Source organism: Macrobrachium nipponense, chromosome 48 (genome assembly GCF_015104395.2).
Source record: "Macrobrachium nipponense isolate FS-2020 chromosome 48, ASM1510439v2, whole genome shotgun sequence".
Taxonomy (NCBI): Eukaryota; Metazoa; Arthropoda; class Malacostraca; order Decapoda; family Palaemonidae; genus Macrobrachium; species Macrobrachium nipponense.
Genome location: NC_087223.1, coordinates 21,992,812 through 22,015,921, shown reverse-complemented (window position 1 = coordinate 22,015,921; position 23,110 = coordinate 21,992,812). Strand labels below are relative to the sequence as shown.

Sequence of the window (23,110 nt, the reverse complement as noted above, 5' to 3'; positions counted from 1 at the left end):
GCTGCTATGATGCTTTTAGAAATTATCAATATTTTTATAAAGGAAAAACTACTAAAAAAAACTTTCAGTTCGCATTCAATTTCAAATATCTTTCCAATCAGAGTAAAAAAAGTATGTTGCCGTATTACCAAATACTATTATACTATTAAAAAAAACATATTAAGTATATTGACGCTACTACGATTAAATAAAACAAAACTAACACGCATCGGAGGCGTTTGTCATCAACACCCGTATGAAAAGCTTCTAGATTGTCATTAAATTTCAAATATCTCTCTAATCAAAGCTAAAAATTAATTTAATGTATTATCAAATACCAATGTACTATTAATATACTTATTTAACAAAGCTTATTAAGTATATTAGCACTCCTATGATCAAAACCTTAAAAAGGAATGATAGGAGGCGTCTCCCGGTGGATAAGCCTTATGATTGTCATTAAATTTCAAATATCTCCTTAATCAAAGTAAAAACGCAATTTAATGTAAGAACAAATATAATTAAATTAGTTTAAAAGGTAAAATAAATATACTGAAGCTCCTACAATCGAATAAAACCTAAAAAACAAAGTAATGATAAGAGGCGTTGGTCAACAAGGCCCGGTGGATAAGCCTCATGACCTCTAAATTTTAAATATCTGTTTGATGAAAGCCTAAAAAAGTAATTTAATGTATTAACAAATATAATTATACCATTTTTCAAAATCTATAAAGTATATTAACACTCCTGCTAACAAATAAAACCTAAAAAATGCAATTCTAGGAGGCGTTGGCCTCCGTGGGTCACCAACGCCCGGTGGGATAACCCTCTTGATTGTCGTTAAATTAAAAACAATTTCCATAATCAAGGTGCAAAGAACTAATTTAATGTACAATGAAATTCAATTATACTATTGTAAAAAGCAAAATAAGTATATTGACGCTCCTACAATTAAAATAACATTAAAAAGAGGAATGACAAGAAGCGTTGGTCACCAACGCCCGGCGGATAAGTCAGAGCTGCTTTGTTTACATCCTACTCTTCAGCCTCTCCTCCTGTCATCCTCTTCCCCTCCGCTCGATTTTTGGACAGAGGGGAAAGTCGGGCAGCCGCCTTCAACGGGCGAAAAGGTCAAAGGAAGACGCGATGGAGAAGCCAGGGACGCCGTCCTCCGAGCAGAGCGACAAGGCCAAGAAATACGACCGACAGTTGAGGTGATATATTAATGGTGGGACCCGGTCGACCAATGCCTGCCCTGCAGGATCCCTGGTTGGGGGACCTTTATTTAAACTGTTGTAATTTACATGATTTCATTTATATTGATTAAATCTGAACATTATTATTCTAATTTTATTATTTCGAAGGTTATTTAATCATTAAAACAATAGAATATTAGTTATTCAAAGTATCGACGCCTGCCCCGTAGGATCCCAGAGGAACCCTGACTTTAATCTGTTGTAATTTACATAATGTCATTTTCATATTTTAAATATAAACTATGGTAATTCTAAGCCCTCATTCCGCAGTAAAGTAGACTATGGCAATTGACGTTTTCCTACATTATTTTACTTACTGAACAAGAATTTAAAGTAATATTTATTTGGACGACTGTAATTAACTCCCAGGGGCCAGTACTAAACACGGCAAAATACATTGGACTCCCCAATCCCAAGTGGATGTCGTATTCGCGGTTATGTTTCTTGCAGGGTAATTCTAAAGAATAGTTCCGCACGGACTGCAAGGAACGTAACCGCGGCTACGACATCCACCAGGGATTGGGGCGTCCAATGTATTTCGCCGTGTTTAGTACTAGCCCCTGGGTGTTAATTACAGTCATCCAAATAAATATTACTTTAAATTCTTGTTCAGTAAGTAAAATAATGTAGGAAAACGTCAACTGCCAATGTCTACTTTACCGCGGAATGGGGGCTTAGAATGACCTAAACTATATTAATATATATTTAATATTTTGAAGTTTATATAATCATTAAAACAATAGAATATTAGTTATTCAAAGTATCGATGTCTGTCCCTATATTTGATCTGTTATAATTTACATAATTTCATTTATATTGATTAGATCTGATCCTTATTTATGTATTTGGTATGTATTTTTATTATTTTGAAGGTTATTTCACTATTAGTTCATAGAATATTAAGTACTCAAAGTATCGGTGCCTGCCCTGCAGGATCCCGGGGACCCTTTATTTAAACTTGTAATTTATATAGTTTCATATATATTTATTAGATGTGGTCTTTATTTCTGTATTTTCATTATTTCGAAGGTTATTATTTGTATTATTAAATTATGAATTATTAGTCAATCAAAGTATCAATGCCTAACCTTTAAACTATTGTAATTTCCATAATTTTGTGTATATATCTATATATATATATATATATATAATATATATAATAATATATTATATATAATATATATATATATATAATATTATATATTATATTAGATCTGATATTTATTTAATATATATTTTTTATTTCGAAGGTTATTTCACCATTAGATGATAGAATATTCGTTAAAGTACCGTGTAGCGAGGTTATGTTTAAGGCCATAGGCAATGTCGTAAGGAGTAAGGGTGGGTTATGGTAAATTATTTTGTATGTAATTATGTAAATTATATCATTTTAAAACTGTTTATCTGACATTTTATGCATTTTTTTTACCATTGTCGTTGGTTCAAACAACTCGTTTTGTTGTTTCGTGAGTTCCTCTAGGCTATTGAATACCCTAATAAGCCGTCAGGGTTTGGGGAGAAAGCAAATTTGATTGAATTATACAGGTTATAAATATAAAAAAATATATGAAATACAATGCATAAAATTATGCGGTTCTTGTATTATCAACAAGAATTTGGCCTACAAAAGATATTACAAAACATGGAAGAGATACATTCTAATTTTACTTATCTTAAGGCGCTGGGTCCTACCTTACTGCCATAGCCCAACCCCTCCCCCCTACATACACACATGCACTTGTATGTGCATAAATACACATCCTAAACCTGTCTTAGAGCATTAATTTATAAGTAAAATATAATGATACAAGCAAACCTAACTTAACCTAGGGCCTTATTGTCTTACCTGGTCAGTAGCCTTGTCCCCCTGAACCTAACCTACATTAACCATTAAATGTAACCCTCCTTTTCTTACCCTAATTTGTTGATATTGATCTTGTAATATGAATTATAAATCAAGAAGCCACCAGTCTGACACAACTCAATGGTTAGGTTAGAGCTGACATCCAGTTTCTTGAAATCACAGTTAGGTTACTGGATTTGCGGTTTGATATTTAAAAACTGGACGAAGGATTTATCTGTCATTTTGTTACACATTAAGCCAAGGTGATTCAAATGACTGGTGTGAGCAAATGAATAAGAAAAAACTTGCGTTACTTCTCATGACTTCCTCTTTAAATATCTGTTATCACTTTTGACAATTTTTTTAGATAAAATTTTAAATAAAACTAGAAGTTAAGTTGAGTAGAATTGTTTAAGAATTCATTGTTTGTATTTAAAATTGTGACTTGTTCGACACGGCATACAAACCTTCGGTCCTTTTACAATAGGAAGATACTAGCGGCAGCTGATAGGTCGTAAGCTTTCGAACAAGGGGTTCGGTAGTTAACTGCTTGTCGACAGGCGCGCGCGCGCGACTGGGAGGTAAACAAATCACTTTTGCTTTCGGCCTCACAGTGGATGGACGTGGTGTGTTTCGCTCTCTGCCCGCTGGCTCGTCGTTTTGCCTTTCATAGTTTGTTTGTAATTGTGTATGAAAGAGCTTGTAAGTACAGTTTTCTCTCTTATCATATTAATTACGCTGCAATTGAATTATGACGCCTCGCTACCCCAAGGAGACTTGCCCGGGTACCGAAGGGCGCAAATGCGGGAAGTTCAGATCATTCCCCGAGATTGACCCTCATGTGTTGTGTGCTCGGTGCCGGGGGCGCGATGCACCCGGGCCGAGCCCTGTGATGTTTGTATTGACTGGTCGGAGGCGCAGTGGACATTGTATGAGGGCAGGAAGAAGCGAAGGCCTCCAAAGGAGTCGTCGGGAAGCTCTCCCGCGACTCCTTTGGTGACGGACACTTCGTCTTCTTTCCTGCCGCCCGCTCAACTTCCACGTCTCGCGCCTTCCCTTTCGGGGGGCCGGTTTGTCCTAGGTCCTTCTCCTCTCCCGATGTGCGAGTGTGGAGGAGGGCGCTAGAATACCCCGACGTAGAGTTGTACTCTGGGTCCTCTATCCGCTCGTCTTCCGCGCGAGCGGGTAGAGGATCCTCCTAATCACCCGACTTTTGCCTCCTCAGGTGCGGTTGCTGTGAAGGATGACCTCGGACAGGGTGGGCATCGTTGGGACTGCAGGGCGTGCCGAGTGTCCAGGGGCTGCTCTATCATCTCGCTGGCTCCGTGGCGGTTACGCATGCTACGGTCACAACCACCACCACGACCCTGACAACACCTGGCTACGCGTCACCTCCTCACCTGGTGTACACCCAGCACGCGGTCTCTGTGACACCCACACATCGGTGCAGGGGCCAGTCGCCGTAACTCGGGGGAGTGTGATGCCGCCAACCTGGTTTGCCGTGCTGCCGCGACCGGACTTCATGTGCCCGAAGAGCTCGCCCCTGGACCTCCCACCGTACCGATGACGTCTGTGCCGTTGGTTCGACCAGCTGTATCTGCCGCACCTGCCGTGACCACCGCTGCTGTTCCTGTTCCTGATCCTGCCGTGTCTGCTGCCGTTCCTGTGATGCTCGCACCTGCTGATGTTGTTCCCGTTCCTGGCGCCGCTGCTCCCGATGCTGGTCTGTTTTCGGACAGGTACGTCCGGGCCCTGTTGCTTCGGCAACAGCACCCCGGCTCCGTCCGGATGACAGACCTGACGTCGGTCCTGAGGAGGTTGACGAAGAAGAAGAAGAAGAGGAGGAAGGTGTCGTCGTCGTCTTCATCGTCTTCTTCGTCGTCGTCGTCTGCCGCCTCTTCCCCTTCTTTCCTGTTCTAAGGCTCCCCCCGCCTAAGAAGAAAAGAAGGTCGCCTCCCCCCCCCCTAAGAAGTCTCCTTCGGGAGCTTCTAAGGGCCCGTCTCGCTCTGGTGAGACGGGGGGTTCTTCCGCTGGTCGCCCTGCTCCTTCGGGAGCAGGACCCGTCTCTTCTCCCGCAAGGAAGAAGACTACGGGGACCAGAGGGGTGCCGGCTAACACCGGCACTTCCTCACCTGCTGTCAGTGGTTCGGCCACAGCAGCAGGATCCGGCTCGGCCGCGTCGTTCGCGAGAGAGGTACCGAGTGTACGGTCGCCTACCAGCGACCGTGCAGCCAGGAACCAGACCTCTGAGTCCGCTCAGCGTCAGGTTCACGGCACGGAGCGGAAGATGGTGACAGCCGCTCACGCGACTCTCACCAGACCAGCTCTCGCTCTCGCGGCGAGCAGCTGGCTACCCGGGCGGACGTGACGGTCCATGACCGGCCACGGCTGAGGCTGGAAGAGGTCCCCCCGTTCGCCGGCACCAGCCACGGCTGGTACCAGCGAACTGACGCACCGTGAGGACACGCACCGGTCTCACGACAGTGGAGCTCGCCGGTCGCCTGACCGTCGCTCTTACAGAGAGCGATCGGGTACGGTAACCAGCACCAGCTCCTCTGGACACACGAGACCGGAGCCGCTGTTCTCGGTCCAGCCGTTCTCCACAGCGAGACGGCCTCGACTAGGTCTGCAGCTCGATCGCCACCGCGGGTTGACGATCGCCTGCAGTCCTCCAAGCCCGCTGGTTCTGCCAGTGAGCGAGGAGAGAGCGTCAGGTCTGCCTCTCCCATAAACTTTAACCTCCTCGGGTTACACCGGGAGGGGCGAGGTATTGAGGAGTGATCGTGAAAAGGGTGCGCCCTCAGGATCCCGCCAGTCGTCGTACGTACCAGGCTCGGTTCTCGGACCAGCCCAGGTCTTACGCACAGGTGGTTGGGAGGAGACCGAGAGGGGGCTGTCGCTGCTCCTCTCCTTGAGGGAGGAGGGTCTCGGGAGGTGCTCCTGTTTGAGGGACTGGACGGTCCGACTCCACAGGATGCAATCACTCCTGAGATCCAGAGGAACTTTGCCGAGGTTATTGCGCTGATTCGTCAGCACACGACCTCGGGGAAGGATCGCCGCTCCCACCATCCGAGCCCACGTCCCGGCTCGAGTCGTTCTGGGGCCCGAAGAGGGAACCCAGACCGACGGTGGGTTTTGCCGCGGTCAGAACTGGCTGACTCGGTGCTGGACCAAGTTGAATCGCTTGTCTCTGGACAGGACGTTCACTGAAGTCTGGCAGGTCTAGCAAGCTACTTCCACCTCCTCTGCTACGACATCGGCGGTTTTACGTGCCATCTGAAGATCCGATGCCGCCCAAACAGGTGAACCCGGAGTTAGCGAGGCTGACTCCGGGTGTGTCTCTGCAACAGCTCCTGTCCGAGAACCTGTGGTTCTCGCAGCAAGAGGCACTAGGACCTGGAATCTACCGCCATGGCAGCTTTCCAGGCCGCTCCTGGCTAGATCTGTGGTCCCTCACAGTATCTAAGGTTCCGCAGGGCCGAACTCTGGGGGAATTTCTCCGAAGATGACTCGGCCTTCAGGAGACTTTGCCAGTCTGGGGGAGGGGGAAGAGCCATCTCTTTCCTTGCCCACCAGACGGTGAACCTGTGGGCCAACCTGGTTCTCCGACGAAGGGACGCTGTCCTTACTCGGGTTTCCAGGGCGGCCGGGCGTGAAGCGGCATTGGGACTTCGAAACGGACCTTTACGGAGTTCCACGTCTCTCTTCCCAGGAGAGATGGTGGACGCTGCGGTGGACAGACGGCGCACTGAGGACAGTGACCGTCTGGTTCACCAGGCAGTCTCGAAGGCTTCTGGGCAGCCTCGGACTGCGGCCAAGTCTAAGAGCTCGGCTAGCGCTTCCTCGGCTGCTAAGACGGTTGCTGCGTCGAAGCCCCGAGGAATGACTCTGTCTTCTTCGACTTCTGGCAAGGGGGGCGTAACCAGCCCTCCTCCCAGCCCTCCTCATCCCGTGGAGGCTCTGGGAAGAAGTCGAAGAAAGGGGGGGGGAAACGCTAGGGACGGCGTTCCCCTCCTCACCTGCTGCCGGAAGTGGGGGGGTGCCTGGCCAGCCATTGGGCAACTTGGCAGCGCTAACGGCGCCGAGACCTGGATTGTAGATGTCCTTCGGGAGGGATATCTATTACCCTTCGAATCTCGGCCACCCCTCACCTCCAACCCGGTCCAACAGCAGTCGACGTCCACGGGTCACCGAAGGACGTAGCACTCAGACAGGAGATCAAGACCATGCTGAGCAAGAGAGCTGTAGAGATCGTCACGGATCAGTCACCGGGCTTTTACAGTCGACTCTTCCTGGTGGAAAAGTCTACGGGAGGCTGGCGCCCGGTGATAGATCTCTCTCCCCTGAACCGGTTCGTTCGCCAGACCCGGTTCACGATGGAGACGGCACGCTCAGTGCTCGACTCCATCAGGGAGAACGATTTCATGCTTTCAGTGGACTTGAAGGATGCGTATTTCCAAATACCCATTCATCATCCTCCAGAAAGTACCTCCGCTTCATCCTCGACGGGACTGTACCAGTTCAGGGCACTGTGCTTCGGTCTCTCAACCGCCCCACAGGTGTTCACGCGAGAGTGTTCACTCTGGTGTCTGCTTGGGCCCATTCGCACGGGATACTCTGATGAGTATCTCGACGATTGGTTAGTCCTGGCGAGCTCCCGCTCGCAGTTGCTACAGGACAGGGATCGACTGCTCGAGTTCTGTCGCGATCTGGGGATCGTTGTGAACTTCGAGAAGTCCGATCTCGAGCCCAAGCAGAGGATGAAGTACCTGGGTATGCTGATCGACACTGGTAGCAGGGCGAGTCTTCCCCCGCACCCCACTCGCGTATCAGCAGATTCAAGAGAGGCAGCCAACCAGTTCCTGTCTCGGCAGGAACAGGTAGCTCAGCGATGGCAAGTCGTGATCGGACACCTGTCGTCACTCGAGAAGTTAGTCCCTACAGGGCGTCTTCACCTGCGGCTCTCTCAATGGAGACTAAAGGAGAGTTGGTCACAGGCGACGGAATCCCCCAAGCTTTCCAGGTGTCACTGACACAGGAGGTGAGGCAGACCTAGCCTGGTGGCTCGACGACAGGAACCTCTTAAGAGGAGTGCCTCTGAGCACGCCCCCCCCGGACATGCAGCTGTTCTCAGACGCATCGACCGAGGGATGGGGCGCACACCTGGAGGAGTTGCTGACTTCAGGAGTGTGGGACGAGAACGACAAGCACCTTCACATCAATGTACTGGAACTCAAGGCAGCGTTCCTCGCTCTCCAAGAGTTTCAGGACCGCTTGATGGGACACTCAGTGGTGTTTGATGTGCGACAACACCACGGTGGTGGCCTACGTCAACAAACAGGGGGCCTAGTGTCTCTCCCGTTGTACCAGTTGACTCGGCAGGTGCACGAGTGGGCTCAGGCACACTCAATAGAGCTGTCGGCACGCTACATTCCAGGGAAGAGGAATGTAGTAGCAGACACGCTCAGCCGTCGGGATCAGGTGATAGGGACCGAATGGTCTCTACACCAGGACGTGGCGGAAAGGGTCTTCGACCTGTGTGGGCGACCAGTCGTGGATCTGTTCGCCACCCGGCACAACAGAAGCTCCAGGTGTTCTTCTCGGCCGTGCCGGACCCATGGGCAGCTGCAGAGGACGCTCTTCAACACCCGTGGGACAACCTCTTCGCCTATGCCTTTCCCCCGTTCAGCCTGCTTCGCAAGGCGCTCAGTCGAGCGCTGGTCCACACCGAATCTCAGGATGATCCTGGTGGCCTCCCAAATGGCCACAGGCCATTTGGTATCCGGACCTGCTGGCTCTTCTCGCAGGAGACCGAGAGAGATCCCCTTGGCACAACAACCTTCTCGCCCAGTCCACACGTCGAGTTCGGGTACCACCGAGCAGTCCAGTCCCTACGTCTTCACGGCTGGCTGTTATCCACCATCTCTTGCGAACGAGAGGCTTTTCTCGTAGCGCAGCAACAGAGATGGCTGGAAACGTCCGTCAGTCCTCTGCAGCTGTGTACCAGGGGAAGTGGGCCGTCTTCTGTGGTTGGTGTCGTAGACGGGGTCTATCTCCTCTCAGAGCCACTCTTCAGCAGGTAGCGGATTTCCTCGTGTTTCTTCGCCGAGAGAAGCTCCTTTCAGTCCCCACAGTTAAAGGATACAGAGCCGCCTTGGCGCTCGTCCTGAAACTGAGGGGGCTGGACATCTCGAACTCGTTCGAGATCTCCTTGCTGATGAGGAGCTTCGAGAGGTCTTGCCCACCCAGGGAACTCAGGCCCCCTGCGTGGGACGTGACTCTCGTCCTTAGGAGTCTGACTCGAACACCGTTCGAGCCACTCCGAGAGTCGTCAGACAGGGATCTGACCCTCAAGACCCTCTTCTTGCTGGCCCTGGCATCGGCGAAGAGAGTAGGGGAACTTCATGGTCTTTCCTATGATGTACGACACTCCAGGGGATGGGGATCCGTGACGCTCGATTTCGTCCCGAACTTCGTTGCGAAGACTCAGAAAACCGTCAGTCCCTGATGACAGGTTCGAGTCATTCACGATTCCCTCCCTATTGGACTTCACCGATAATGATGCGGATGAGATGCTGCTTTGTCCTGTGAGGGCGCTACGGCGCTATCTGAAGAGAACTCGACACCTCAGGCCTGAGTGTCGACCGTCTTCGTTAGACACCGGGGTCACCAAGAAAGAAGTATCCAAGAACACTCTTTCATTCTGGCTGCGTGAGGTCATCAGAGGGCGTATGAGGCTGATGGTGTGACGACATCCGTACGTCCCGTCCGAGAGCTCACGAAGTCAGAAGTATTGGCCCCTCGTTGGCGTTTCGCAAGAACTTCTCCGTGGCGCAGGTCCTGAAGGCAGGGGTCTGGTCTAACCAGACTACCTTTACGTCCTCTACCTTCGGGATATTGCCCACAGGTCCTTGGATACCTTTTCCTTGGGACCCGTGGTGGCTGCTCAACAAGTTTGTGTAGCTAACCCAGACCCTCGCAGGCTGAACGCATCGAGTCCTGGTGTGACTGTGTGGATGGAGTGTGAGTGAGTGAGTGACTGGCTCTCTCTTCCCATCTTTTCCTTTTCCCCTCTTACCTGTGGGCAGAGGGCCAGGGTGTCGTCACTACGCTGGATGAGGACGAGATGCAGGTGAGCTATATGACAGAGCCCCATCCTATATTTCACTAGGGATAGGAGCAGAATATCCACCACTTCCTTCTACAAGGGGGGGAAGTGGATGCCTACAAGAGTCAAACCCATGACTTTATATGCTCCTGTACAGGAACAAGTTCTTGCATTGCTGGTACTAAGAGATGCGCATGCCCCTCTCTTAGTACTCGGTCCAGAGGTCTGACCATTGATCCTGCGGTGACACACCCCGATCAATCGGACGGAGGCTTGGATCCCTCCTCGCTCTTACGACCAGGGAGGCTTCCAAGGTAGGGCGAACACCAGTCTGTTCACAAAAGACTCAGATTCCACCCACCAAGAAGTGAGTCTTCCTATTGTAAAAGGACCGAAGGTTTGTATGCCGTGTCGGAACAAATGACAATTTGTCCAAAATTGCATTTTTCCTAACTATACAAACCTTGAGGTCCTTTTACACATAGCCCCACCTCATGCCACCCCTCACTCTGCAGTTTTGCTTGGGCCAAAGCAAAAGTGATTTGTTTACCTCCCAGTCGCGCGCGCGCGCCTGTCGGACAAGCAGTTTAACTACCGAACCCCTTGTTCGAAAGCTTACGACCTATCCAGCTGCCGCTAGTATCTTCCTATTGTAAAAGGACCTCAGGTTTGTATAGTTAGGAAAAATGCAATTTTTGGACAAATTGTCATATTTAGTCTTTAACTTTGGTTAGAAAGTTTGGAAAATATGGAAAACCTGGCAGAGCCTGGAAATGTCTGGAACGTCATTCTAAAATCTTAACTGTTATATAACAAAGAACTCATGCAAGTTCTTTGTGCTGCAAGTGCCAATCACTTTTTAAACAGTATCCAAGAGATTGTGAATGTCTTCCAGACAGCTAGAATGTACTTAAAAAGTTATTGTAATCTATGTAATATTACTTGAAAATATGCAATTCATTATTATCTTGCCAGTCATTTTCCTTAAAGATTAAAAACACAAAAATTAAAACATCTGATTGTTGGTAGTATTGAAATCCATGTTAGTGAGAAATTATTTTACATTAACTCAACGGGGATTTGAATAGGATAGGCTAGCCTTCATCTCCCCAAGTATATATTACTTAGACTGTTAAAACTCGGCATCACCCAGGCTGCAATAGCCTAATTGAGTGGGTGAGCTTTGTCTCCTTTACCTGGGGGGTAGCCTAGTCATATTGTTTACTCTGTTGTCAGGCTAGCGGTTCAGGTTTTTCGTTCCAAGTAACTGGGTAACGTAAGGTAGGTAGGTTTAGGTTATGATGGCAAAGTAACTTCATATGTACAACACATTGCTACCTTTTGAATGTAATCCCAAAGGGATATCTCCGCATATTTCATTCCTTTGATGAAGCTTGGCTTGGCTATGAATGAAAGTAATTAGTAAATTAAGGAAAAATCTTCATTATTTTAGCCTGCATGAATAGGATATGCTAACTTGGTGTTCAGAACTTTAAAAACTTGCTCACAGATACAAATTGTCTTGTAACAGGGGCAGGGCCAGTGCATTATTAATAATGCAAAGTCTATGCGAAGGGAACTTCGTGGGCTTTCCTTAGGATTTGTGGTTGCCGCTCAACATGCATAGTCTCTTGAGCTCCTTTTGGACAAAAAAGAATGTGCCAAAGCCCCGTAGGGATATAGTGCTATCAGTACACCTCACATGATGTGTAGGCGTTTCTAAAAATGCACCAACTTTTTAGCCTTTTTCTTTGTCTATATCCTACTGCCTTTCTTCATTCTTGCTGTCCAACCACTCCAATTGCCTTTTTTTTCCATTCTAAAGTAGTGCTGAATGACTGAAAGTGCTCCAGTTCTCTGCTTTATAGCTGAATTTTTATCAATCGAATGATCTCGCCAAAGGTACTCGGATAGCATAAAGATGGAGATTGAGTTGAGTTAGTGACTTTCTTTGCCTCCTTCCTCTCTTTTTTTCTCTGCAAGGTCATAATCAGCCTGAGTACAAGCTGGACGGGCTACAATAACAATCCGTATTTTTTCAGGTTATGGGGTGATCATGGGCAATCTTCTCTCGAGTGTGCCCATGTTTGTTTGATCAGTGCCAGTGCAGTCGGAACAGAAACGTTGAAGTCATTAGTGTTACCTGGGATTGGAGCCATTACTATCATTGATGATGCAAAAGTTAGCCCTAAGGATATTGGAAATAAGTAAGTTACTCAGCTGTTTGTATTTTCTTTCTGTTTTTTTTTCATATGACTAGATTGCTTAACTTTGTATATTCTTATTTAAAGTATTACTTCACATTTTACTGTTGAAAACCTGGTCATTGTAAAAGGAAAAACCTACTTCACCTTTCAGGATCTTATTCTTTTACCTGTCAATGAGGTCTACCTGACTTTTTGTACATTCTTTTCATTTAACCACAATTGTGGAACAATCACAAGGGATTGGAGAAACTGCCTCATTTACTGCAACTGTTAATTTTATCATTTTACCCCCCATAAAAGAAAGCTAACAAATTTGATAAGATGATGATACGTAGTTCAGTATTTCAGCAAGTAGATATCAGCTAAAGCCTATAGATCTGTTATGTAAATCACCAGTTGCTGTACTTTTGTTTTTATTAATATTTAGTGTCTATAGGTAACAAGGACGGATGACATGGTTGAGGCAGTGCCAAGTACGATAATGGACACAAAATGGGATTCATAATGTTAATCAGGTGTGAGGACATAAGCTTAACTCAAATGTTTTGTAGGTCATCGAGTGTTTTTTTAAGAATCAGCATACTAACAATAACTTCTTTCTAGTTTCTTTGTAGATGGTGACAGCGTAGGTCGGCCTCGTGGTGAAGTGGCACTCCAGCTTCTACTGGAACTCAACCCCGATGTGCGAGGGACGTTCGTAGATCAACCGCTGCAGGAGATTCTGGATAATCAACCAGATTTCTTTTCACCGTTTTCAGTTGTCATAGCAACATGTCTACCGGAAAGGTCAGTTGCTAATGCACTTTCTCATTCTATAACATAAGCCTAGTAATGTATAGTATGCTGGATTTCATTCCTAGTATTGTACAGTATGTTAAGGATTTCATTCTGTAACATAAACTTAGTTTGTTCCGATACGTAATACAAACCATCGGTCCTTTAACAATAGGAAAGTAGCTAGCGGCAGCTGGAACGGTCGTAAGCTTCGAACAAGGGGAGAACGGTAGTTAACTCCTTGTCCGACAGGCGCGACTGGGAGGTAAACAAACCACTTTTGCTTTCGGCCGCGGGTGTGAAGGACGTGTTCGTCATCGCTCTCTGCCCGCTTCATCGTCGTATGCTTTGTTTATATTATGTTTTCTACTAATGGTTTGTTTGACTTGAAAATGAAACTGTAAGTACACTGTTTTCATTTTCATTACTTAATTATGAACCAACATGGAGCTATCGCCGTAGATGCGGCGATTTCCTCTTTTCATGAATTGAACCCTTGAATTATGTCTCGGTGCCGAGGGCGGGCGCGCTCGCGCCGAGTCATGTATTTTGGGAGAAAGTGTAATTGAAAAAATGTAAGTACTCTTTTCATTATATTTTTGCCCTGTGCGTTCGTTACCGAGAGCGTGATTGCGCTCGCACGAGCCTTTTATTTTGTATGGATAGAATGCAATGAAAGTGGATTCGCAATTGCAGTATTCTTTTCATTTGTTCATGCCACTTACCTGACAGATATATATAGCTGTATTTTCTGACGTCCGACAGAAATTTCAAAAACTCGCGGCACACGCAGTGGGCGGCCAGGGTGGTAGTACCCATTCCCGCCGCTGGGAGGCGGATATCAGGAACCATTCCCATTTCTATTCATATTTTTTTCTGTCGCCGGTCAGTAAACATCTGTTTACAGACCTCTGCTCAGGTGATTTTTTGGAAATTGACTCGCTTTTAAGTATCTGATTTGATTTTTTTGGTATTGAATTGGATTGTTGATTGGCATGCGCGATAGTGGACGTTTTGATTTTGGATTGACTTTTCTCTATAAGATATGTCTGGATCAAGTGTTGTGAGTTTCAGAGTGTGTGTGAGGGCTGATTGTAAGGTGAGGCTACCGAAAGCATCGGTAGACCCCCACACAGTATGTATGAGTTGTAGGGGCGGTTAATTGTTTGATTGATCATCGGTGCAATGAATGTGAGAAATGACTGATGATGAATGGAGAGCATATGAGTCCTATCGCCTTAAATTGGAGCGCGATAGGATCAGGAGGTCTTCCTCAAGGAGTGGTTCTTCCAAAGGTAAGACTAACGTTTCTCCTGCTCTAACACCTGTAGTGTTTACAACCCCTAAACCTGTGTTGCCTTCGGGCTCTGATTCTGTGTCGGGAGGAGCGGATGCTCTCTCTATGATTTTTGGAGTCTCTTCGCACTCTGGAGACCAAAGTGAAAGCCTTAGAAACTGGCTCGGTGCAAGTGTGTGATCGTGCCCCCAGTGTTGTGGAGGGGGCGTCAGATCGACCCCATAATGCCTCTAGGCCTAGACCTCTATCAGACTCCAAGACCCAGGGAGGAGGTATGTCGAAGCCGCAAGAGGGTTACGGGGGCTTCCCACCGATCTGGCGTCCCTTCGGCAGACCATGTAGCAAAGACCCAGGCTGCCAAGGACCGTGCACGAGCACGCGTCATGAAGGAGTGCTTCTCGTCCTCCGAAGCGTCCTCCCCGCGCAAGGGGGTGGAGCGCTCGGAGAGATCTCGTCCGTTAAAGAGGACGTTTCTTGCGGAGGACGCTTCACGTCCTCTTTCGTCGCCGCTTTCGTCGGAAGACGCTTATGATGTCTTTCCGCCTCAGAAGAGAGTAGGATCTCCTCCGATGAGGACGCTAGGTTGCGCGCACAGGCGCGTATACTGAGAAACAGGTAGCTGTACCTGTGAGAAGGAAGGAGGCTCCCCTCGCCCCTCGTCTTCTCACAGGACCAGTCCTGCTTCCTCTGCTCATTCTTCTCCGACGAAGAACATTCTTTTGTCCCTTCAGGACCAGCTATCCTCGCTTATGGCTCAGAGGACTCGCCCAGCAGCAGTCGAGCCTAAGCGGAGGAAGGACCTTAGACTGCCTGTCAAGAGGACTAAGCAGTCTCCGTCTCCTTCACCTACGCGTCTCGTTCGCCGATCGCTTCTCCTTCAGCGATTCGCCGATCTCGTTCGTCTTATAGAAGGACGTTACGTCAGGACGCTTTTTGAAAGACGCTCTGTACGAGGACGCTCGGCAGGACGTTCGGCAAGACGCTCGTCAGGACGCTCAGACTCGCAGGACGCTTGCAGGACGCTAGGCAGGACGTTCGTCAGGACGCTTGGCAGGACGCTAGGCAGGACGTTCGTCAGTTGGACGCTCGCCAGGACGCTACACATGGACCTCGGCAGGACGCTCTCCAGGACGCTAGACAGGACGCTTGGCAGGAAGCTCGCCAGGACGTTCAGGCCTCCTTTCAAGACGTTTTTTTGGGGGATTCTGAACAAGAAGTCTTACCCCCAGACGCTATTTTACGCGCTCAGGCACGTATGCCAGCGAAGAGATGTAAGGACGCTTCTCGGGCAGGTGAGACTGCCGCGGAAGGCGCTGAAGACGCTCGTCCTCCTCAGGACGCTCTACCATCAACGAGTAGTAAGCGTCATAAAGAAGACAGCCGTAATAAGGCTGCATCTTGCAAGGATAGGGGTCCTTTGATCTTGCTAAGACCCGCCAATAGGACGCCTTCTCCTGACAGACGTTCTCCTCTTCCGTTTAGAGAAGAAGGAGAACTAGGTAGTTCGGCTGAATCGGGTGAAGAGGAACCTGCTACAGCCCCTTCTATCTCGGACTATAAAGTTCTAGTTAGACTCTTGCGTTCTTCTTTTGAGGACAAATTTCAGCCCGCAGCTCCCAAGTCTCCTCCTTCACAGTTTTCTTCATCGAAAACTGGGAAAATCCCGGAGTTTGTAGAGATGAAAACTTCTCTATCAACGAAACGTCTTTCAAGAAGCTCCAGGATTGGATGATAAGAAGAGAGACCAAGGCAAGACGACCTTCGCCTTGCCTCCTACTAGCTTAGTGGAAAGGGGGCATTTGGTATAGGACCAAAGACGAAGTGGGAGTTCGTATCCCTTCTTCGGCTCAAGGAGATTTCTCCAGCCTTGTAGACTTACAGAGGAGGTCGCTTTTACCCTCTGCCAAGGTAACTTGGACCGCGTCGGAGACTGACCATCATTTGAAAGGTCTGCTCAGGACGCTGGAAGTCTTCAACTTCCTTGACTGGTGTTTGGGAGTTCTGGATTTGCAAGCGAGAAGCCAGAATCTCTTAGTCTGGGGGAGCTGTCCAGCGTGTTAGCGTGTATGGACAAAGCCGTCAGGGATGGTTCGAAGAGACTCGTATCTCACTTTGGAACAGCTTTGTTAAAAAAGAGAGCTTTGCTGTGCAACTTCACAGCTCGTTCGGTGACGCCAGCTCAGAAAGCGGATTTGTTGTTTTCGCCTCTTTCGAACCATCTCTTCCCCCAGACTTTGGTAAAGGACCTGACGAACAGCTTACAAGAGAAGGCTACTCAGGATCTTTTGGCCCAGTCTACAAGACGGTCGGCCGTACCTTCAACCTCTTCGGCGTGCAGTTCGTCCGCCGAAGAAAGTAAAGCCCTTTCGTGGGGCTCCCCCCTCGAGAGCAGCTCCTCGAGGGGAGAGGGTTTTCACGAGGAAGAGCTTCTTTTAAGCCAAAGCCTTCCAAGTGAAAAGTATGTCCTTCAGACACCAGTCGGAGCCAGACTGAAGTATTTTGCGGGAGCGTGGAGAGAGAGAGACACGGACTCTTGGTCCCTCAGGATCGTGGAGCAGGGGTACAAGATCCCCTTTTTAGATCTTCCTCCTCTTTCTACGACTCCCCAGAGACCTTTCTTTATCCTACCAGGAGAAAAGAAGAAAGTCTTGTTCGATCTTCTTCAGCAGATGATCGAAAAAAGAGCGGTGGAACAAGTCGCGGACCTGGGGTCCCCAGGTTTCTACAACAGAATCTTCCTAGTACCAAAGCAGTCGTCAGGTTGGCGTCCAGTTCTAGATGTAAGCAGGCTCAATCTTTTCGTGGAAAAGATCAAATTCACGATGGAGACGCCTCATTCTGTTCTGGGAGCGTTGAGACCGGGCGACTGGATGGTATCCTTGGACTTGCAGGACGCGTACTTCCACATCCCGATCCACCCTCTTTCAAGAAAGTATCTAAGATTTGTCTTGAACAACAGTATGGCAGTTCAGAGCGATGTGCTTCGGACTGACCACGGCTCCGATGGTGTTCACAGTAGTGATGAAGAACGTAGCGATGGTGGCTACACTCTTCGGGAATAAGAGTTTCCCTATACCTCGACGACTGGCTGATCAGAGCGTCGTCGAGAGAGAAGTGTCTGAAGGACTTGCAGTTCACTTTAGCCTTAGCGAAGTCCCTGGGACTTCTGGTCAACCTCGAAAAGTCGCATCTGACCCCAACACAGTCCATCGTGTATCTGGGGATTCAGATGGATTCAGTGGCTTTTCGAGCGTTTCCGTCCCAGGAACGTCAGCGGCTAGGCTTAGAAAAGATCTCAGCCTTTCTAAGGAAAGAGACTTGCTCGGCGAGGGAATGGATGAGTCTGCTGGGGACCATTTCCTCGCTGGAAAGGTTTGTTTCCTTGGGAAGACTGCACATCAGGCCTCTCCAATTCTTCTTGGCAGACGAGTGGAAGGCCAAAGACGATCTCAATGCAGTATTGAGAATATCGATTCCGATCAAGAACCACCTAAGATGGTGGTTGGACCCTCAGAAGCTTCAAGAGGGCGTGTCCCTAAGTCTTTTGAGCCCGACCTAGTGTTGTTTTCAGACGCTTCCATCACAGGATGGGGAGCAACACTAGGGGGAAGGAAGTGTCAGGCTCCTGGAGAGGGGAACAGGTAGCCTGGCATATAAATGTCAAAGAACTGGCAGCAGTATTTCTGTCCCTGCAGTTCTTCGAGAAGAGTTTGGAGAACAAGATTGTTCAGATAAACTCGGACAATACCACAGCACTCGCTATTTAAAAAAACCAGGGAGGAAACACACTCCAGAACGTTGTACTCCCTAGCGAGAGAGATCTGCTGTGGGCAAAAAGGAAAGAGGTAACGATCCTGACGAGATTCATTGCAGGTGTGCAAACGTCAGGGCAGACCTTCTCAGTCGTCGAAACCAAGTCCTTCCGACGGAATGGACCTTGCACGAGGACGTTTGTCGAGACCTGTGGACGCTGTGGGGACGTCCACTGGTCGACTTATTCGCAACGTCAAGGAACAAGAGACTTCCTCTTTACTGCTCCCCAGTCCTGGATCCAGAAGCAATCGCGGTAGACGCTTTGCTTTGGAATTGGACGGGCCTAGACCTATATGCCTTCCCACCATTCAAGATTCTGGGGGAAGTCATGAGGAAGTTTGCGGCCTCGGAAGGGACAAGGTTAACCCTGATCGCTCCGATGTGGCCAGCGAGAGAAGATGGTTCACAGAGGTCATGTCTTTCCTTGTAGACTTTCCAAGGACATTGCCCTGGAGGAAAGATCTACTCAAACAGCCTCACTTCGAAAGGTTTCACACCAAAACCTCTCCGCTCTGAGTCTGACTGCGTTCAGACTATCGAAAAGTTGGCCAGAGCGAGAGGTTTTTTCGAAAGCAGCTGCGAGAGCAATCGCACATGCGAGAGTGCTTCCACAAGAGCTGTTTACCAGTCGAAGTGGGCTTCCTTCAGGGCATGGTGTAAAAAGGAGGGAGTTTCCTCTTCCTCGACCTCTGTGAACCAGATAGCTGATTTTCTGCTATTTCTCAGAAATGTGCAGAAATTAGCGGTCCCTACCATCAAGGGATATAAAAGCATGTTGTCAGCGGTTTTTAGGCACAGAGGCCTAGACCTGTCTGACAACAAGGATATTCATTGACCTTTTGAAGTCTTTCGAGACCTCGAAGGTTCCTCAAATGAGACCCCTTCATGGAATCTGGATGTAGTCCTGAAATTCCTTATGTCGAACACTTTCGAACCGCTTCAGACAGCGTCTCTTCGGAACCTGACAAGGAAGGCTCTTTTCCTAACTTCTCTTGCGACGGCTAGAGAGTTAGTGAAATTCAAGCGTTAGCAAGTTAATGGGCTTCAAAGGGGACAATGCTGTCTGCTCGTTGAACCCATCTTTCTTGGCGAAGAATGAAAATCCTTCGAACCCTTGGCCGAGACTTTCGAGATCAAGGGTATGTCAAGTCTGGTGGGCCAAGAACCAGAGAGAGTCCTTTGCCCGGTAAGGGCTCTCAAGTTCTACGTGCATAGAACTAAAGAGGTTAGAGGTCCCTCAGGTAACCTCTGGTGCTCTGTGAAGAGGCCAGAGTTACCTTTTATCGAAGAATGCTGTGGCTTTCTTTCTAAGGGACACCATTCGGGAGGACTCATTCATCTTTCCAGAAGACTGATTTGAGCCTCTTCCGAGTAAAAAGCGCACGAAGTACGAGCCGTCGCTACCTCTCTTGCCTTCCAAAAGAACATGTCAATCAAGGACATCCTCGATTGTACCTTTTGGAGGAGCAACTCCGTCTTCGCCTCACATTACCTAAGGGATGTGAGAACGATCTATGACGATTGTAATGCACTGGGGCCAACGTTTCTGCGGACACAGTATTGGGGTCCGGAAGTAGCTCTGTTTCCCTATTCCTTAGTTAGGTTAAGTTAGGTTGTTGTGTTTTTAGGTTGTGGTGAGTCTTATGTGAAGATCTCCCATCCGTTAGTTAGTTTTTAAGGGGTTTTCTGTGTATAGTTGGTCAGGTGGTGGTCAGTTGCTTCGTTGCCCTCATTTGTGTGGCCTCGATGATCTTGTCACGCTGAGGTCTCGCACCCGTTGACAGATCATCCAGAGCGCACCAGCACTACAGGTCTCCACCTGGCTGGCAACTCTGTAATTAAGCAAAAGCAGCCTTACGTGACAGTATCACATAGTCTACTTTGCAAACAGGTAAGGAACCAAGATGTTATATCATCTACTTAATTTTAGTTTCCCAAAAAAACAAAAAATCCTATTCTGTCTTTTCCCACCATCCGAAGGTGTGATTCAGCTATATATATATCTGTCAGGTAAGTGGCATGAACAAAATGTTATTGTTATACAATTAAGTTGTTCATACTTACCTGCAGATATATATAATTAAAGTCCCGCCCTCCCTCCCCCTCAGGAGACAGAGGCATTAATAAAAATATGAATAGAAAATGGGAATGGTTCCTGATATCCGCCTCCCAGCGGCGGGAATGGTACTACCACCTGGCCGCCCACTGCGTGTGCCGCGAGTTTTGAAATTTCTGTCGGACGTCAGAAAATACAGCTAATATATATCTGCCAGGTAAGTATGACAAACTTAATTGTATAATACAATAACATTTTTCATTATTTATTTGCATAAAATTTAATTTGGATCAATTTTCGCTCTTACCCGGGAATTGATCCTTACGATTATTTTCTGTGAAAGTGAAATCGCAAGTGCAGTATTCTGTTCATTTTCATATATTTTTATGATAGCATCATATTATTTGGATCAAGTTTCCGCTCTTACCCGGGAATTGATCTTTTCCCCTTTAAGTTCTATGAAGTGAATCGCAAGGGCAGTATTCTGTTTCATTTTCATATTACTTTTCACTGCTGTGCGGGGGTAGGGGAAGCGAAGGTCTGCCAGGAAGTCGTCGGAAAGCTCTCCCGCGACTCCCTTGGTATCCGTTTCTTCGTCTTCTTTCCTGCCCCCCGCTCAGCTTCCTCGTTGTATTTTGTATTTGGGGTCTTCCTTGCGTTCGGGGTGGGGCATGTCTTCCCCCCGTGCTTGAGGGAACCCTCTTACTAATCTATCTGTGCTACCGCAGGTGCTACATCCGTGGGAGACGACCTTGGACAGGTATGGACCACCGCGGCGGCAGGGCGTGCCTAGCATCCACGGGCTGCTGCAGCGTCTAGCGAGGTCTGGGGCGGTCTCCACTACTACCACGGCCGCTTATGCTGCTGCGCTGCTGCTCCTCCTCCCCCCCCCCCGCCGGTCTACACTCCCCCATGCTGTGTCTGGTGACGCTGTCTGCCGCTACTAGGGCCGCCGCCGTACCGAGGGGGGGTTGCCGCCGCCGCCTGTTTTCTTCGTGTTGCCTGCCCCAGACTTCCGCTGTTCCAGCAGCTCGTCCCTGGACCGGCCGCCAGTACCCAGGTTCCCGCTGGCTGCCGATGATTCTACGAGGCGATCGCTGGGCCTGCCGTACCTGCCGCTGATGTGATTCCCGCTGCTGGCTTGGCTGTCCCTGCTGGGTCTACCGCTGCCGCTGTTCCTGCCGCTCCTGAGCTGGTTGCTGTTCCTGTCGCTCCTGGTTCCTGAGCCTGTCCATGCTGGTCTTGCCCACGGTGTGTCTTCCCCAGTCCCAGGTCCTTCCGGACAGGTGCAGTCGGGCCGTGCTGCTTCGGCAATAGCCCTGGCTCCGGCCTGGATGGAGGACCTGACGACTGTCCTGCGTGAGCTGACGAGGAAGAGGAAGAAGAGGAAGGTATCATCTTCGTCTTCATCGTCTGCTGCTGCCTCTTCCCCTTCGACTTCTAAGACCCATAAGCCGAAGAAGAAGAAGGCTGCCTTTCCCCCTAAGAAGTCTCCTTCGGGAACTTCTAAGGGCCCTGTCCCACCCCTGGTGGGACGGGGGGTCCTTCTGCTGGTCTTCCTGCTCCCTTCGGGGAGCGGGGCCCGTCTCCCCTTCCGTAAGGAAGAGATAGACGGGGACCAGAGGAGTATCGGTTAGCTCTGGTACTTCCTCGCCTGGTGCTAGCGGCGATGCCGCTATGCCAGGTTCCGGCTCGGTCTCTCGTTCGCGAGAGATCCCGAGTGTACGTTCTCCCTCGTGGGAGACCGTGCAGCCAGTTTCGGCGCCAGAGTTCGCTCGGCGCCAAGACGCGGCACGGAGCAGAAGGCTGGTGAGAGTCGCTCAGGTGACTCTCGCCAGGCCAGCGGCCGCTCTTGCAGCGACCAGCTGGTAACCCGGGTTGTTCCGACACGGCATACAAACCTTCGGTCCTTTTACAATAGGAAGGTACTAGCGGCAGCTGGATAGGTCGTAAGCTTTCGAACAAGGGGTTTCGGTAGTTAACTGCTTGTCCGACAGGCGCGCGCGCGCGACTGGGAGGTAAACAAATCACTTTTGCTTTCGGCCTCACAGCGAGTGGACGTGTGTGTTCGACGCTCGTCTGCCCCCGCTTCTCGTCGTTTGCTTTCCTGAGTATATGGTTGTGTTTGTGTATGAAAAGAATCATTGTAAGTACAATCATTTCTCTCTTTCTAATTAATTGTGATTTATTGGTCAATGATGGAATCTCCTCGCCTCGCTACCCCACGGAGACTATGCCCGGGTACCGAAGGGCGTAAATGCGGAAAGTTCCGCTCATTCCGGAGATTGACCCTCATATTTTGTGCGCGCTCGGTGTCGGGGGCGCGAATGCACCCACAGCCGAGCCATGTGAAGTTTGTAATAATTGGTCGGAGGCGCAGTGGACTTTGTATGAGGGCAGGAAGCAAGCGAAGGCCTGCAAAGGAGTCGTCGGAAAGCTCTCCCGCGACTCCTTTGGTTACGGACACTTCGTCTTCTTTCCTGCCGCCCGCTCAGCTTCCACGTTTGGCGCCTTCCCCTTCGGGGGGGGTTTCTAGGTCCTTCTCTCACCTGACTTGTCGAGTGTGGAGGAGGGCGCTAGATACCCTGACGTCGAGTTGTACTCTGGGTCCTCTATCCGTTCGTCTTCTGCAGCGAGCGGGTAGAGGATCCTCCTAATCACCCGACTTTTGCTTCCTCAGGTGCAGTTGCCGCGAAGGACGACCTCGGACAGGTGTGGGCATCGTTGGGGCTGCAGGGCGTGCCGAGTGTCCAGGGCTGCTCTACCATCTCGCTGGC

At 49.0% G+C, this 23,110-nt stretch overlaps 1 protein-coding gene across 1 annotated transcript in view; it reads left to right on the top strand.

Moving 5' to 3' along the window:
- Positions 1-993: 993 nt before the first annotated feature.
- Positions 994-23,110, top strand: part of LOC135205164 (NEDD8-activating enzyme E1 regulatory subunit-like) — a 30,610-nt gene continuing 8,493 nt past the window's right edge. The window contains exons 1-3 of the mRNA XM_064235528.1: positions 994-1,193; positions 12,229-12,393; positions 12,997-13,179. Of these exons, the coding sequence (XP_064091598.1) occupies positions 1,126-1,193; positions 12,229-12,393; positions 12,997-13,179 (416 nt within the window). The 5' untranslated portion in view covers positions 994-1,125. The remainder of the gene's footprint in view (positions 1,194-12,228; positions 12,394-12,996; positions 13,180-23,110) is intronic.